General features: G+C 56.5%; 1 protein-coding gene across 1 annotated transcript; it reads right to left on the reverse strand.

Moving 5' to 3' along the window:
- Positions 1 to 2917: 2917 nt before the first annotated feature.
- Positions 2918 to 11840, reverse strand: LOC120760311 (bactericidal permeability-increasing protein-like). The gene is made up of 15 exons (XM_040080372.2): positions 11706 to 11840; positions 10645 to 10759; positions 9897 to 10025; positions 9303 to 9458; positions 8863 to 8926; positions 6898 to 6961; positions 6320 to 6411; positions 5978 to 6154; positions 5705 to 5764; positions 5413 to 5580; positions 5059 to 5126; positions 4794 to 4836; positions 4373 to 4436; positions 3799 to 3875; positions 2918 to 3188 (listed from the first exon to the last, which is right to left on the reverse strand). The coding sequence occupies exons 1-15, from the start codon at positions 11818 to 11820 to the stop codon at positions 3141 to 3143; spliced, it is 1440 nt and encodes a 479-aa protein (XP_039936306.1). The 5' UTR covers positions 11821 to 11840; the 3' UTR covers positions 2918 to 3140.
- Positions 11841 to 16142: the final 4302 nt, after the last annotated feature.

A 16142-nucleotide genomic window follows, 5' to 3' on the forward strand; every position in this document is an offset into this window, starting at 1 on the left:
GGTCCAGGCACAGGAAACCCATGGCTGCTGATGCAGGCAGATCTCGTGCTGGATCCAGGGAAGTCCTGGCTGCCACAGGCAACATCCTTGAGCCAGGAGCCCATGGGCAGTGCTCCTTTTGCCCAGAGCTCCTTTTGCCCACAAAGAAGCATCCAAGAGCGGAGGAGAAAGGCAAAAGCCAAATCCCCATTCACAGCCTCCTGGGCACTGTGACCCTCCCTGTCACCCCTCATCAGCTCTTATCTCGGTTGGGCTCAATTTGGAGCAGGGGCTCCCAAACCTCCCAGGGTGACAGCCCCATCTTACTGAAGGGCTGCATCCAAACAACATTCAGCATGTTCAGGAGCAGCATGGAGAAACCAGAATTCTTCCATAAGAAGAAATGAAATTTTATAAGGAATAGCACAGAGAGGAAGCAAAACCAGGAAGTCTTCCCCCTGGCTTTGAGCAAATTTTGAAGTTGAACTGAAAAAAAGCCTTCAAAGAGCTGAACCCTGGCCAAACACTGCCGTGTTTGGCAAGGAAGGGCCAAAACCACATCTAAAGCTCAACATATGTGCCGGTCCCAGCAGTGCTTCCTGCAAGTGGTGACAGAGGGGATGGAACATGAAATCCTGCCCTGCCTGACCCCACACCCTTTGGACAGGTAAAGGCTTCTCCTGCTGAGCTGCTGTGCCTGTTCTGGGAGTGTGGGGTCTGCTCCACTGGAGAAAGGCTGGCTCCCCCAGGCTGCTGAAGAGGGAATGGGAATGATCAGCTGGGAACCAGGAGCCCAGGGACTTGCAGGAGTCCTGTGCTGCTCCTGTCCTTTGCCCAGGTCACGACCCCTCTCTCCACTGAACGTGGGCCACCCCTGCTCCCCGGGTCAGGAATCCCTCTGGCCTCACATGCTCCTCAGCACGTGTGGGCAGTTCCCCATCCTGCCCCAGCTCTTTCCACATCTCTCTCGTGATGCCATGGCTCAAGCCACCCTGCAGCCACATGCTGGGGCTACCCAGGTACTATGGGGACCAGGCTGGGGCAGTTCTGCTCGTTAGGCTGTGAGCAACCAAGGCACATTTGCCATCTGCAAGGTAATCTGAATACATCTTTGTTCTGTGGTGCCATAACCTGCACATTTGCCATCTGGAAGGAAATCCTGACACATTTTTGTTCCCCAGTGCCACTACCAGCCTGGGAATTCCCCAGGCAGCTTGTGCCAGTGCCAGAGGCATGACTGCTGCTCTCCAACTGGCATGTATATGTGGGAAGGGGAAACACCAGGGAAAACCCAGGGACTCAGCAAGAAAAGTGAGAGCAGCCTGGCTGGGTTTGGAGAGATCTTGGAAAGAGAAGTCATCAGCCCAAAATAAAACTTCCCTTACCCATTTCTACTCAGGACAAGTTCATTGCCACCAACAGAACTGGGCTGTGGTCAGGACTTGTGGCAATTGTGGCTGTCCCTAGACCAACAGGGACTTCTGCCAGAGGGGTCACGGTAGGCATCAGGGCCTGCCACAACATCGACCAGCTTCTCTCTGTGCAGAATCTCCTCCTTAAACCTCTCCGCCATGCATCCTGCCAACAAAGGGAAAAGGCCTCAGGAGGCAGTGCCTGCCCTCTGTTACTCCCCCGCAGCCCTTCCCAGCTGCTTTCACCCCAGGGAAAGGCGGGTGCTGCCAGTGGGACACAGGGGAGGCAGCACGGCCCTACCCAGGATCCCGATGCGGAGCGGAGCACGAGCCCGGGGCCGCCGGGCCTTCAGCGCCTTGAGGTGCTGCAGACGGTTCCAGATGGCCTGCTCTGCCTTCTCCCTGGGGACACAGGAAAACTGGGCATTCCAGCTGCTGCTCTTGAGCACAGCCCCAGCCTGAAGCTGCCCAAGTGCTTTGTGAGGAGAATTCAGCGAAAGGCAGGGAATCTAATGGCACCTGAGAGTGCCCTTTGTGATGTGGGGATTATGTCTTGACTCTTAATCTGCTATCACTTTGCTTGCCTGAGAGCATCTCCATATCAGAAACACCTCCTGGACTAAGCTTAGGAGAGAAAAAGTGCCTTGGCCACAGTACACAGGGACACTTTGAGGGTCGGACGGGCCGGCCAGGGATGAGGCAACCCCGCCGCCGCCATTCCAGGCCTGCCGCGCTGCTGGGCAATCCCGCCGCGGGAATCACGAAATCACAGAATTACAGAATTAATTAAGTTGGAAAAAACCTCCGAGATCATTGAGTTGCATCTGTGATCCAGAACCACCATGTCAACTAGATCAGGGCACTGAGCGGCACGTCCAGTCTTCCCTTAAACACCTCCGGGGTGGTTACTCCACGACCTCCCTGGGCAGCCCATTCCACGGTCTAATGACCCTTTCTGTGAAGAAATTTTTCCCAATATCCAGCCTGAAACTCCTCATGCAGCTGAGGCTGACCCTCACCTAGGTGGACCCTCCTGTTGGGGTTGTGAGGGTGAGAAGGTCTCCTCTGAGCATCCTTTCTTCCAGGCTGGGCCTGCCCCCCCCAGCTCCCTCAGAGGCTCCTGGTGCTCCAGCTTCCTCTCTGGTTCAGTTGCCCTGCTCTGGACATGCTCCAGCACCTCCATGTCCTTCTTGAAGTGAGGGGCACAGAACTAGAGAAAGCGCAATCCCTTCCTTGGTCCTGTTTCCCCTCTATGGTTGATACAGGCCAGGATGACCCTGGCCTTCTTGCCCACCTGGTGCTCATGTTCAGCTGCTGTTGACCAGCACCCAGGGCCTTTTCCACTGTGCTCTTTCCAGCCACACTGCCACAAGGCTGGAGCGAAGGGACAGGACAGCAGAACACAGGTGTTCCTGGTGCCTCTCCATGGCCATGGAAACAGCCCAACAAAGTGATCCTGATCCAGCTCCCATCTGGCCCTGTGTGGCCCGAGGTGCTGACAGTGACACCAACACCATTGCCCCAGCACCAATGCCTTTATTGCTGTTCAGGGGAAGGAGGGGAGGGGGGTGCCCAGGGCAGGGAACTCCCAGCTTGTAGGAGCACCAGGTGAGGCCCCAGCGAGGGTCCGGACCAAGCAGTGCAGGACAGTGGCAGGACTGGTGGTCTTCAGCTCAGGCAGGGGAGCAGGGAAGGGCAAAGTGGTGAATGGAGCGTATTTATTGCTGAAGAGCTCTCATTGCCTCATCTTCATCCCCGGGGCTGGAAGTGAACGTCTGCTCCAAGCAGCAGGAAATTCTGGGAGAAAGAGACAAAGTGCTGAGCTGCCACTGGCCCTGGCAGCTGCATTGCCCAGCACCCACCACATCCTGGAAGGGAAAATGGATTGGCACATGTGGCTCTGCCAACACCTGTGCCTATTTTTCCCCTGGCAGGCTCTGGAGACCATTTCACAGCCACACCTCAATACAGCTATTCAGCATTCCCATGGTGATCCCCACCCTAGGGCTTCCCCAAGGCACCCCACCGAAGGGGTTCTCTCTGCACCCCTGGACCTGGTACAGCTCTTGCCACCAGGGCAGGCAGGGGCTGCATCCAACCAGGTCTCACAGCATCCATCCAGGCACTGCCAGTCAGGGAGAGTAGGGATTTGGGGCTGATGCTGCTGTAAAAACTGTTGTGTGAAATTCAGATGCCAGGCTGAAGAACTGGAGAATGATGTGGTGCCATCCCAGACTCCCACAGTGCAGCCAGGAAAAGCAGAGCACTGGTTTGCTGCTGAGAGCACCCTTCCATCCATCACTTCGCAGCACAGCTCGGGGTACTGGATTTGGGGCTGTGCTGATAAGCAGGGCTTTGGGGGCAGCAGGATGGGCCCAGCTGGGACCAGGTGTTCCCCCTCACTCACCTGGTGGAATTTCACAAGGATATTGGAGAGCTGAATTCTGTCCAGAAGTGGCAGAGGGAAACCCTCATCTAACCGGGCTGGAAAAGGCAACAGATGTGTCCACATTGGGATGGGAATGGGAATCAAGGGAGCACAGAGCACACAGAAAAGGTGGCCACCTCCTTCCTCCCAGCCCTTTCCTCTCCTCCACTGCTCCTGGGGCAGGCAGAGGAATCTCCTCCCAAGTTCCTGGGGCAGGGCTGTTGTGTTGTGCCATGACAGCCCCCTGAGCCCCTCCAGCCACCAGCCCCACTCTGATCTGAACCGCTGGTGAGGCAGGAGAAACAGGGATTGGGGGAGAGGGTCTGGAAAGCATTAGGATATGCACAGCACTCATATTTTCCATTGCGTTTGCTGCTGGGAGCCTGTCAGAGCAGCAAGAGACTCCCACCACTTCACTGCTGCCTCCTGCACACACTTTTCTCTGGAACAGCCTTGGCAATGAGGATTTAATTACTGAGCTGGGACTACATGGATGGAGCAACCCGAGTGCAGAGTGCTCCAGCACCCCCATTCCCCCCCAGTAGTTTCTCACCATTGAGACGTGGGAGAAGGGTACTAGAAGTCAAGATGTTCATTAAGGACTGCAACATTCGCACCTGGGGAGTAGGGAGAGAGGGAAGAAAAGCTTTAGCTTGTGGGACAGGAGACATGAAGGCATTGGAGGATAATTAGGAAAAGGAGTTGAGGAGCTGGGATGGGCACAGGCTTTGGCAGAGACCAGCAGCTTTGTCTGGCCAGACTGGCAGGGTAGGAAATGTTGGGGTGAGAACAGCAGTGGATGTGGCTCCACATGTTTCCCAGCCTTGCAGGCTGAGGCAGGAGGTGGCTGCAGGGCCCATATGTCACCCTCAGGTCCCATATTGGGAGGCAGCAGGGAATGAGCTCTCGTCTTGGCCCCCAGCAGGCTGCCAGCTCCATGTTGGGGCTTCTGGTCATGGTCAAGGATAGCTTACCTGGAAAGTGCCAACAGCCGAATCCTTCAGAGAGAGCCTGATCCTGTGCAGGGACAGAAGTGGTGCTGTGGAGGATGTTCCAATGGAGGGAGCGATTCCACCCAACGATGGCCATGCAGATCCCACTCCCTCCAGCCCCAGCTCATTCCCTCCACACCAAGCCCACATTCCTGGGATCTTCCCACCCCCTTTTTGTCCCTGGGCACCCAAACCAGAAACATCCCCTGCCACCCCTGGCCCAGTCAGTGGCTGCTCCCGTCTGTACCTGCCCACATCCAGGCTCCCAACTATGCGTCCGGATCTCACGTTGATGACAGCGGTCACGTTCCCTGTCTGGGGAGAGAGCACAGAGCTCTGGCAGTGCTCACCCTGCCTCACCCCGGAGCAGACACCTGGGAGAAGGGCTCTGACCAGCTGAAGCACACCACTGCCCATCCAGGGCTGTGTCTGCAGCCAGCATTAAACCTGGCATTTGTCAGCCCAGGAATTGTTCTGTTAGGGACATCCCCACTGTGCCTGGACAACACCCGGCACCTCCCCTGGCAGGACCTGGGCAACAGGACTGGGCACAGCTCAAGCTCCCTTCTGCCCCATTGCCACAGGCTGTGTCTGAACTCACCAGGCTGAGGAGGAAGAGAGGAGCCAGGCTGGAGTTGGGAAGGATGGCATAAGCCTGGGCATCCACAACGGGCTGGAACGAGATTCCTTCTGGTCCAATAGTCAGGAAGGGAGCAGTGGGAGCAGACAGCCTGAACTTCATTGACGTGTTCGGGTACATCTCCTCCAGCTGTGTGGGAGGAGGGACAGAATGGGAATGTTGGCACAAACCCCTGGTCCTGAGGGAGAACACCTGGCACAGAGCCAAGCCTGTGTGTGCAAGAGCCCTGGGCAGGCAGGACCAGACTGCTCACCTGGGGAATGAAGGCTGAGAAGACAGAAGTGTCCAATCTGAATCCCACATCCTTTGGAATCTGCAGGGAGAGGACTGTCACACTGGGGCAATGTGGCACAGAGGAGCCCATGGTGAGCCCACCTGTCTGGAATTGCTTCCATGTCCAACAGCCCAGCCCCATCCCACAGCCCCCAGCTCTCTCCCTGGGGCTTCTCCAAGACTGCTGGCTGTTCCCGGAGCACCTCAGCAAATGGAACATCTTCCCCAGCCCCGTCCCACTCGTGGCACTCACCACGGCCTCTGTGATTTCAAAGACCAGTGCCCCGGCCTTATGGTAGGCAAGGCCAGCTGTGTTGAAGAAGTAGCTGGAGGCTCCAAAGTAAACCATGCGGTCGTGATCCGAGGGGAAGGCCAGCGGCAGCGGTGAGAAGGGGACCGTGGAGCGGTGGCCCAGGGAGTAGAATTCACCCTGGGAGGAGGGAGAGATGTGGAGAAGGGCTGCAACTAGCAGTGAGGCTCACCTGCTCACTCAAGGCTGGCAAACAGCATTTGCAGCAGGTCCCAAAGCCTTGGTTCCCACCTGCCTATGGCAATGGCATTGGCCAAATCAAGTGTCCCCAGGGCCACCTCTCACCTTCAGGTCTGCGTCCAGGGACTGGGCAGTAGCTCTTGGGGGTGCCACCAAGGAGTAATCGATCCCAGTCTTGTCATCTATCCTGGCTGTGACTGTAAACACAAGGAAGAGAGATGAGTAAGAAGGAGATGGTCAGGAAAGCTGGGAGCAGATGGCATCCACTGGCATCTGGGCAGTGCCGTGCCTGGGCTTCCTGGAGCATCAGCTCATTACTAATTGCCTCTGTGCTTGCTTCTGCTAAGAAGCAAAAACTTCCATTTTTCTCCTTCCATTTTTCTCCTGGATGTTGCACAGCCATCTCCTGGAGGTGAGGAATGGCCTGGGTCCCCCAGCTAAGGCAGCCTAAGCCCCTGCAAGTCCTTGGGCACAGATCCTGAAGGGATCTCCACAGCCAAACAGACACACAGTGCCCAGACAGGACACACTGTGATTTGTCTCTGCTGAGAAGATGCTCCCCAGCTCCCAGCTTGGGTGCCAGAATGCCAGGAGACAGAGAATGGACCCAAATTATAACATTCCTTATGGCTGGGAAAAGCTAGGAAGAGCTGCTCCTGACCCCACTTACAGCCCCCCAGTACCTGGCAGGGTCTGGATGTATGTCTGGAGCTCATTGTCCACAGCCTTGGCCACATTGTCACAGACCTGTGGGACAGAAAGACCACAGAGCTGAGCGGGGGCAGCCGGGTCACAGCCCCCCACTTGGAGCCTCAGCCACGCTCCCTGCTCCATGACAGAGCCTGCTTAAATAAAGGAGCACACAGTGATGATTGTCTCCATTCAGCAGGCAGCACAGTAAGTGTCCAAGACACAAGCAGGGTTTATACCGACAAGCCTCTGCTTGCAGCAATTTCCCCTCAGCACAGCTCAGCTCTGGGGAGACCCTTGGAAGGAATCTCATGTGGCCCATGCAGGAATCAACCGTGAGCAGCCAGGACTCAGCCAAAGCAGAGCAATTGAGAGGATTAACCCACCCCACAGGGGCAGTAGCACTGACTTCACTTAAGCTGAGCTTTGCTGAGCTCCTGCAGCTCTGTGTGCCAGGATAGAAGAGTGCATCCCTCTACCTCTGTCATCTATGAGTGAAGCCCTGGCATTTGTGGGGATTTTATTGCATGCTCACCACTAGCCTGGGAAATTTACTGCGAGGCACTGTCTTGCTGAGGAAATCTGCATAAGCTCCTTTCAATGTTTTCATTGTAACATCACAGCAACCATAGGCAGAATCTCTCTGTCGTCTGTCTGACTGGGCATGCAGCCCAGAGAGCTGATGGTGAGATGCAGCGCTGCGGAGGGGCAGCGACCACACTGACAGAGATGAGGAGATGGAAGTGACAGAGATGAGGAGAGGGAAGCAACAGAGCCTTGGGCATGGCCTTAGTGACAGCAGGTTGCAGCTCTTCCCTGTCCCCAGTGATATTTTTCTGTCTGTGCTGGGAATGACCCATTGCTGCCTGTGAGGATGTTGCTGCAGGCAGAAAAATGCAGCCCTGGTCCCAGTGACTGGGATTTCCCCATGACCCGTATTTCCCTGTGACCGGGATCTCCCTGTGAATGGAGTCCCAGAACTGGGGGACAAGAGCTGCCCAAGCATTGCAGCAACAGCAGGAGGCAGACACAGGCTGCCTGGCCTGGGTTTGGGCCCAGCTGTGCCCAGGGTGCAGCTCAATCCCTCCCCTCTCCTGCCCGTTGCCCCTTACACCATCACTTCACAAAGACAATGAAGAATGTGTGCAGGGCAGAGGGGGCTTGGAGGAGGAGCAGCGGGCAGTGGGGTCCCTTTGCAGTTCCAGAGCTGTCCCCGCTTCCAGGGTACAAAACGGCAGAAAAGGCCTCTGAGCCCTGGTGTTGCTTCTGCCGCCAGACCATCTGCTGCCACAGACCCCAGGGGACTTGGAAAAGGTGTTGCATGGAATTGGGATAGTGCCTGGGCAGGATGGGATCTGCTGCAGGTGTGGGATTTGCCTGTTCTCCAGCTGCCTCCTTCCTGAGCAAGGTTCACATCCAGAGAGGCTGTAACTCACGCCAGTTATCCTTGTAGTAATTACTGCTAACAGCTTGTTTCCATGTCTTGTTGCAGGTCTCCTGCATGTCAGTGTTTGTACCAGGCAGCGGTACCAGACGTCCCTGACCCCCCTCAGTAAAACAAAGCACCAAATGTCTGAAATCCAGGAATGAGAAATTCCCCCCCAGTGCTCCCCATAGCCCTCCAGAATATGTCTGGTTAAAGCTCTGATCAGGTTACACTGTGTTTGGCTGAGACATAAGATCTAATTAACTGACCACATGGAAAGAGAAGTCTTTGTTAATTAGGAACCAATTATGCTGGGCTTTGGCAAAAGCTCCAGGTTTCAAATTCAGCCTGACTCACACTATGCTATGGAGCTTGCAACGCCTATTCCTTTGGTTTTTACTGAACTGGCAACACAGTTCTGTGCTCTGGATCTAGTTATCTCCCTATGTCTGATCCTTCCAGCACATCACCTATAAGTGAAGGCTGAAGACCACCAGAAAACCCGGGGCCCTGCCCTCCTCTGCTCACATACCTTGTGCTCCAGTCTGTCCCTCAGCTTGGACTCAACACGCTTGTGGAACAGGTTGTAAAGCCACCTGCAGACAGAGAGAAGCCCTGTCTAGCTCAGATCCATAGTGCAGATGTGCCCAGGAAAGGGAGACCCGAGAGGTGCAACACCCTTGGAACATCATTCCCACACCAGTTTGGCATCTGGCTTTGCCCTAGGGTTTACATTTGCAAGCAGACTTGCTGGTAAACCACAGAAGTCTGGTGTCTGCCTTAACCACACCCAGCCGCCTTAAATGTACAGCCACAGCAGGAGAAATTCAGGCCAGATTTAAGACCAGGCAGCCTCAGATTTGCCAGCAACCTGCTCCTCGTACCAGGGCCACATCCCAATGGCAGAGGCACATTCCCATGGCATGTGGGCTAACACACAGTGTTTCCAAACCTTCCAGTGAAGTTACATACCCAAACTTGCCCGAAAAGAGCGCCTGGACTTTGGAGATGCGGGCACTGCAGTCTGAGGTGCTGATGGTGGGCTTCCCACTGGTGTCACTGCCCAGCCTCAGGGTGATTTTGATGTAGATATTTTCCACCTTCAGGTTAAAAGATCCGTGGTCCCGGCTGCAGGGAGAAGGGAATGAGAAAGGGACATTTGTCAATGCCCAGGCCTGGTGAAGAGACCTCAAATCAGCTTAAGGATGAATCTATGTAGATGAGTCTCCCCCTTGTAGGGTGGAACCAGAGGAGACTGGGAAAGTGTTTAAACACAGGGGAAACAAATTTCAGTGGCACATAAACTAGGAGAGGTAACCTTTAAATAGAGGGGAGTGAGAGGAAGTAGAGGAGGTTGAAGAGAGCCCTGAGTGTGCCTGTATAGCTCCTCCATCGTGTGCCCTGTTCCTGCCTCCCACCCTGTTTTTAGCCATCATATCTGGGGAACCAAAGAGACAGGTGTCCAAAACACAAGGGAGAGGGAGATGAGAAAAAAACCTGTCCTGATCCAGATAGGAAGACAGGGAGTGGGTGCCTGAACAGAGAGAGGAAGAACTGGGCACTCACACAAAGAGAAACTTCACCCGCCAGTCTCCATCCAGCTCAGCAAAGGCGTTGGAGATGGAGACCTGCAGGCCCACATTGGAGACTGGGGTAATCCGTGAGTATGGCAAGTGGAAATCACGAAGGCGCAGTCTGAAAATGAATGAATAAATAGAGTAATTACATGTTATAGAGGTTCCTCACTCCCCAGTACAAGGCTGAGAAGGGATGGAGGGAGACAATAATGGAGGGTAGGAGCGTGAGCGGGAGGGAGTGGAGTCACTGCACTGGCAGCATCCCCAGCTGCAGTTCTGCTGCTGCAAAGCTGTGCCTGGCAGGGACACACAGAGCAGAGCAGCAGCTTTGGGAATGTGGCCCTTGCAGTCATCCGCAGCAGATGCAAACACTGCAGGAGCAGAGGGGCACCTGGGGCAGCAGGGAGCTGGCATTTCCACCGGGCCTGGGCTCCTGCTCCACATGGGAACGCGTGCCCTGGTCCCACAGGCAAGGCCATCTCCACTACCCAGGATTTGACTGCACACAATCCACCCATACCCAGTGCGCCATGACTCCGGTTCCCTTTTTCCCCTTGGGCAAGGACTGAAATGGGAATGTATCTGCCTGCACCAAGGACAGGGCCAACACCTCAGGGAGCTGTGGAGGGGACAGGATGCTCCTCACTGCTCTGGGGACTCCCCACCCTCCCCATCCTTCCTGCTCCTCGCCTGGGTTGGGGGGCAGTGGATGGCTGCGAGGCGCTGGCAGGGCTCACCTGGAGAGCTCATAGTGTACCTTCCCCACATGCAAGACACGAGAGTCACCCGAGATGTCTGACAGCTTCAGCTGGGCCAGCTCCTTCTCCAGGATCACAATCCCCTGCTGATGGGCTGCAGAGACACAGGGAGAGCCTCACTCCACCATTACCGCTGGAGCACATACTGAGCATGCAGCAGAAGGATCAAAGGGAAGATCCAGGTGATGCTGCCTCCCAGGCTGGCTTTGAAGTGAACCTCTGTGCACAGAGCCCTGGAAGCACACAGGCAATGCTGCCTGGTGCCCTGCTTGCAGCCCCAGGGGAAGATGGTGGCCACAGGAAGGAGAGGTATGTCCCAGTCCTTGCTCACCAGGCTGTGCACCAGGTGACAATGTGTGGGAATCCCAAGGCACTACGCTGCTCCATGCCCGTTGCCAGCAGGCAAAGATGGATGGTGTTTATGTATAGGGAACAGCACAGCATCGGTGGGTGCTGCAGTCCTGCCTCTGTCTGAGAAAGGGAGTCATGTTCTCTCCCCCACGGCTGGCCGAGCTGCCTGGTAAATGAGCTGTTTCTCACACAGTGTATTTCAATCCATAACTGCGCTCTGCTGGAGCCAGGGCTCTGCCTGCTTCACTAAAACTAGCACAGGGCCCATCCATCTCTGTCACTGCCCCACCCTGAAACTGCCCAGCTCCTCTCTCCTCTGCAGCACCCTCCTCCAGGGTTCTCAGCCCAGCTGTCTGAACGTGCTGTGAGACCAGGACACTTCTGCTGTTCCAAACCCCGACATTGCCTGGCTACAGCTCTCTGAGACCCCACTGGGCTACTCCCCTCTGCTGGGGCTCCATCAAGTTTTGGGGTGAGGGGCAGGCAGGTGCAAGAGGGGAAGCCCTGGGCATGCATTTGGCACCCCTGTCCAAGAATTTCCCCATCCTGCCCCTGTGCTCCTCACATGAACGCCCATGACCGACGATCCCCTATGCTGCTCTGGGGCCCTGCATTTCTCACAGGGTACCTGGCTCCACACCTCTGCCACCAGCACATCTGTGAGGAGAGAAATCAGAAGCAGAACCCACCGTAGTCCAAGCCTGCCTGGGTGATCCTCACCACGAAGCCGGGGTTGGTGGCTGTGGTGAGTGCCAGGCACAAGGCCAGTGCCCCGCAAGCCGCTGCCAAGCTCTGCACTCCCATCCTGGCTTCCTGCAGTGCTGTGCTATGCTGGGCTCTCCCTGCTTACACCACCTTTATATCCCTGCCAAAAAGGGAACAGCAAGCGAGGGTGGTGTTTGGAGCCACGGGGGGCGTCCCCGGAACTTCCTGCTTGGCCACTATCCTGCTCCTCTGTGCTGCTGGCGCCATAGCATGGCCCAGCACAGAGGCACAGAGTGCTACTCACCAAAGGCAGAGAAGGGGTACTGGAAACTGGGAGGCAACAGCCCAGTTTCCAGCTCTCTGTCAGTGCCAGCAATCCCTGCCTGTGGCCAGCAGTGGATGCCCAGTGGAGCAGAGCTGGGTTTGGCACTGCCAGATGAGCCTGACAGCGACATTCCTACAGCCTGCACCCAGAAAAAGCTGGGAACAGCCTGGGCTGCACAGGAGCAGTGTCCCAGCCCTGCTGCTCTCCATCTCTCTTCCTGTCTCATGGCTCTCCTGGATACCCTGGGAGCTACTTCTGTCACACCACAGACCTGCCAAAGGCACCAGAGCAGCCTTGGGGCCCAGCAATGGCTAAAGAAGGCAGGTGACGGGTTCTCACCTCATGTGAGCAGACCCCAGGGACCCCAACATCCAGCAGGGCTGGCAAAGGGGCACCTGCCTGGGCAGCTGCACCAGGGCAACTACCTCAGAGGATGCCCTGCACCTCCACACCCTGTCACAGGGATCCTGCGCAGAGCAGCCATGCACAGGAGGAGCCATCCATCACCCCAGGATCAAGCTCCAAAGACAACACTTCTGAGTCCTGATATGTCACAGCTCTTGTCATGATGGAGACAGGGGCAGGAGCTGGGTGCAGCCAGGCAGGTGTGAGGGGGGAACACCCCTGTGCCCTCAGCCAGGAGAGCTGGGCTGGCTGGCCTCTCCTTGCAGGACAAAAGTGAGGGAAGAAGAAATGATTCAGTTACTTTCATTTCCTGTTGGGGTCCAGGCACAGGAAACCCATGGCTGCTGATGCAGGCAGATCTCGTGCTGGATCCAGGGAAGTCCTGGCTGCCACAGGCAACATCCTTGAGCCAATCAAGGATGTTGTGAAATGCAGCTGTTGCTCAAGCACAGCAATCCCTTGGTGCAGCAGCCGCAGGAGACCCCAAGGGATGAGGCCATGGAGGAACTCGGCACGTGGAGATCGAGGATGGAGAGACCGAGGCATTTTGTTTCCTTTTGCCTTTTGTCCCACAGGTTTTCAGCAGGGTCACTTGAAGCATGCCTGGCAGACACCCACCAAATGTCCACTGGGCTTGTATGAGTTGCTGTGGCTTTGAAAGGGGCACTGCAGTCACTGTCAGCTCTGGGACCTGGGAAACAGGGACATGGTAAGGATGGTGCCTGCGGAGAGGGACAAACCACCCAGGGCAGAGCTGTGTCCCACAGGCACCCACCATCACCATCCACAGGCTGTGACTGTCCATCAGTGCCAGCCCAATCCATGGCTGGGAGCCAGGAGCCCAATGGGCAGTGCTCCTTTTGCCCAGAGCTCCTTTTGCCCACAAAGAAGCATCCAAGAGCGGAGGAGAAAGGCAAAAGCCAAATCCCCACTCACAGCCTCCTGGGCACTGTGACCCTCCCTGTCACCCCTCATCAGCTCTTATCTCGGTCGGGCTCAATTTGGAGCAGGGGCTCCCAAATCTCCCAGGGTGACAGCCCCATCTTACTGAAGGGCTGCATCCAAACAACATTCAGCATGTTCAGGAGCAGCATGGAGAAACCAGAATTTTTCCATAGGAAGAAATGAAATTTTATAAGGAATAGCACAGAGAGGAAGCAAAACCAGGAAGTCTTCCCCCTGGCTTTGAGCAAATTTTGAAGTTGAACTGAAAAAAAGCCTTCAAAGAGCTGAACCCTGGCCAAACACTGCCGTGTTTGGCAAGGAAGGGCCAAAACCACATCTAAAGCTCAACATATGTGCCGGTCCCAGCAGTGCTTCCTGCAAGTGGTGACAGAGGGGATGGAACATGAAATCCTGCCCTGCCTGACCCCACACCCTTTGGACAGGTAAAGGCTTCTCCTGCCGAGCTGCTGTGCCTGTTCTGGGAGTGTGGGGTCTGCTCCACTGGAGAAAGGCTGGCTCCCCCAGGCTGCTGAAGAGGGAATGGGAATGATCAGCTGGGAACCAGGAGCCCAGGGACTTGCAGGAGTCCTGTGCTGCTCCTGTCTTTTGCCCAGGTCACGACCCCTCTCTCCACTGTCCGTGGGCCACCCCTGCTCCCCGGGTCAGGAATCCCTCTGGCCTCACACGCTCCTCAGCACGTGTGGGCAGTTCCCCATCCTGCCCCAGCTCTTTCCACATCTCTCTCGTGATGCCATGGCTCAAGCCACCCTGCAGCCACGTGCTGGGGCTACCCAGGGATGACAAGAGCTGGCTTGGAGCTTCGAGCAAGGAAATCCTGACACATTTTTGCTCCCCGGTGCCATTACCAGCCCGGGAATTCCCCAGGCAGCTTGTGCCAGTGCCAGAGGCATGACTACTGCTGCTCTCCAGCCTTCCACTGACAGGTGTATGTGGGCTGGGGAAGCAGCAGGGAAAACCCAGGGACTCTGCAAGAAAAGTGAGAGCAGCCTGGCTGGGTTTGGAGAGATCTTGGAAAGAGAAGTCATCAGCCCAAAATAAAACCTCCCTTACCCATTTCCACCCAGGATAAGTCCATTGTCACCCACAGAACTGGGCTGTGGTCAGGACCCGTGGCAACTGTGGTTGTCCCTAGACCAACAGGGACTTCACCAGAGCTCGGAGAAACCCTGTCATCAAGGGTGTCAGCTGCAGCTCCTACCCACTGCACCGTGTGTGCTGTCAAAGCCTGATGCTGTCCACTGCCACCTGCACATCTCTGACAGCCTCTGACCCAGCAGCAACTAAAAATACAGCTGAGGAACATGTAGGGGCTCCTCCACAGTTGTTTTCCCAGCTGCAGGCTCAGCATGACCCAGCCTTGGCTGTCCCTGGAGCTGGGAGGGCTCTGGGCCAGCGTGGGGTCATTGCTGACTCCAGCCCTGACCACTTCATCCAACACAGGCAGCACAGACGCCCAGGGACCCCAGAGCTCACACAGCCAGACCCCGTGGGGCACAGCCGGCAGCAGATGTGGAGATGGCCCTGGATGTGGGCATGTGGGCAGGAGCCACCAGCATCCCACTGGGAGTCAGCCCCAGAGGGCTCCCTGCTCTCACGCTCATCCCAGTGACATCCCAGGGGACTCTGGGGACCAGTCCTGCGCTCAGTGTGTCTCCCCCTGCCAAGGGCTGCGATCCCCCAGACAGGCGGGCTCCTCTTGCCGCACGCCAGCTTGTGACACAGTCTGGGGGCCTCATGGGAGACAAAAGGGGACACAGAGGGCTGAAGGGGTTGATTTTGCAGAAAAGTAAAAATAAAAATGCAAGAATGGTGACCTCGGGCAGAGCCTGGGGGGATCTGAATGGTGGCTCTGTGCCGGCAGAGGGGCAGGGCAAGAGGCCACATGCAGCCTGTCCCAGCAGCTGCTTGGGACAAACAGGACATGGAGAACAGGAGCAGCAGAGGAGGGTGAGCTCATGGGGTGAGGGGCCGCGGGGGCAGCCGGGTGGCCCCCAGAAGCTCTGCCTTTTGCTGGACTTGCTCCCCAGCAGCCTGACTCCCAGCCTTGCTGTCTGAGGCGGGCTGGAGAGCACGGGGAGCTGCTTTGGGGGATGTGGGGATGCAAAGCTGGACCTGCTGGTTACCTTTGCAGGTTGGCCTGGCTGAGCACAGACGGCAAGAGACACCTCAGGGTGCAGGTGGGGAGCTGCTGCTCTGGGTGCAGGGTGGTGGGGTCCTTCTGGGCTCAGCTCCACCTCTGTTCCAGCTCACCAGTATCGCAGAGGAATCGTTCCGTTGTGCTGGTGCCAGGACACAGTTGCCCTCAACTGCCCTCTCCTGGCCCAGGCGTCCATTAGGAGATGCAAGAGCCACAGCTCTTGGGTCCATTTCAGGGGTGACCATGCAGTTATAAAAGATCACAGCCTAGAGCTCACCTTCCCCTGCACTCAGGGGAACTACGAAAAACCTAAAGGTGATAAGGGAACTAACACAATTACAGGAGCAATTGGCTGCTGGTGGGGATGGGGAGCTGCCCAGCTGGTCCCAGTTGGCACTGGGGTTGCTGACTTGGAGCCAAGGGCCAGTCCTGCCGTGGGTGAGCTGGGCACCCCAGCCTGGTACCCATGGCCAGGCCTCTGGCCACCCACACGACCACTGGTGCCTGAGCCCTTGCAATACTCGTGATCCATGCAGGCAGCGGGAGGCTCTCACCAGCTCCCAAGGAAATGGGAAGCAAACGCGAAGG

Source organism: Hirundo rustica, chromosome 16 (genome assembly GCF_015227805.2).
Source record: "Hirundo rustica isolate bHirRus1 chromosome 16, bHirRus1.pri.v3, whole genome shotgun sequence".
Classification (NCBI taxonomy): domain Eukaryota; kingdom Metazoa; phylum Chordata; class Aves; order Passeriformes; family Hirundinidae; genus Hirundo; species Hirundo rustica.

Excerpts from the sequence above, each read along its gene's own strand:
- LOC120760311 (XM_040080372.2), bottom strand. The coding sequence starts at position 11,820 with ATGGGAGTGCAGAGCTTGGCAGCGGCTTGCGGGGCACTGGCCTTGTGC. Across the intron at positions 6,155-6,319 it reads CCCTGGACGCAGACCTGAAG|GGTGAATTCTACTCCCTGGG; the intron begins GTGAGAGGTGGC and ends CCCTCCTCCCAG. Across the intron at positions 4,437-4,793 it reads CGGCTGTTGGCACTTTCCAG|GTGCGAATGTTGCAGTCCTT; the intron begins GTAAGCTATCCT and ends CCTACTCCCCAG.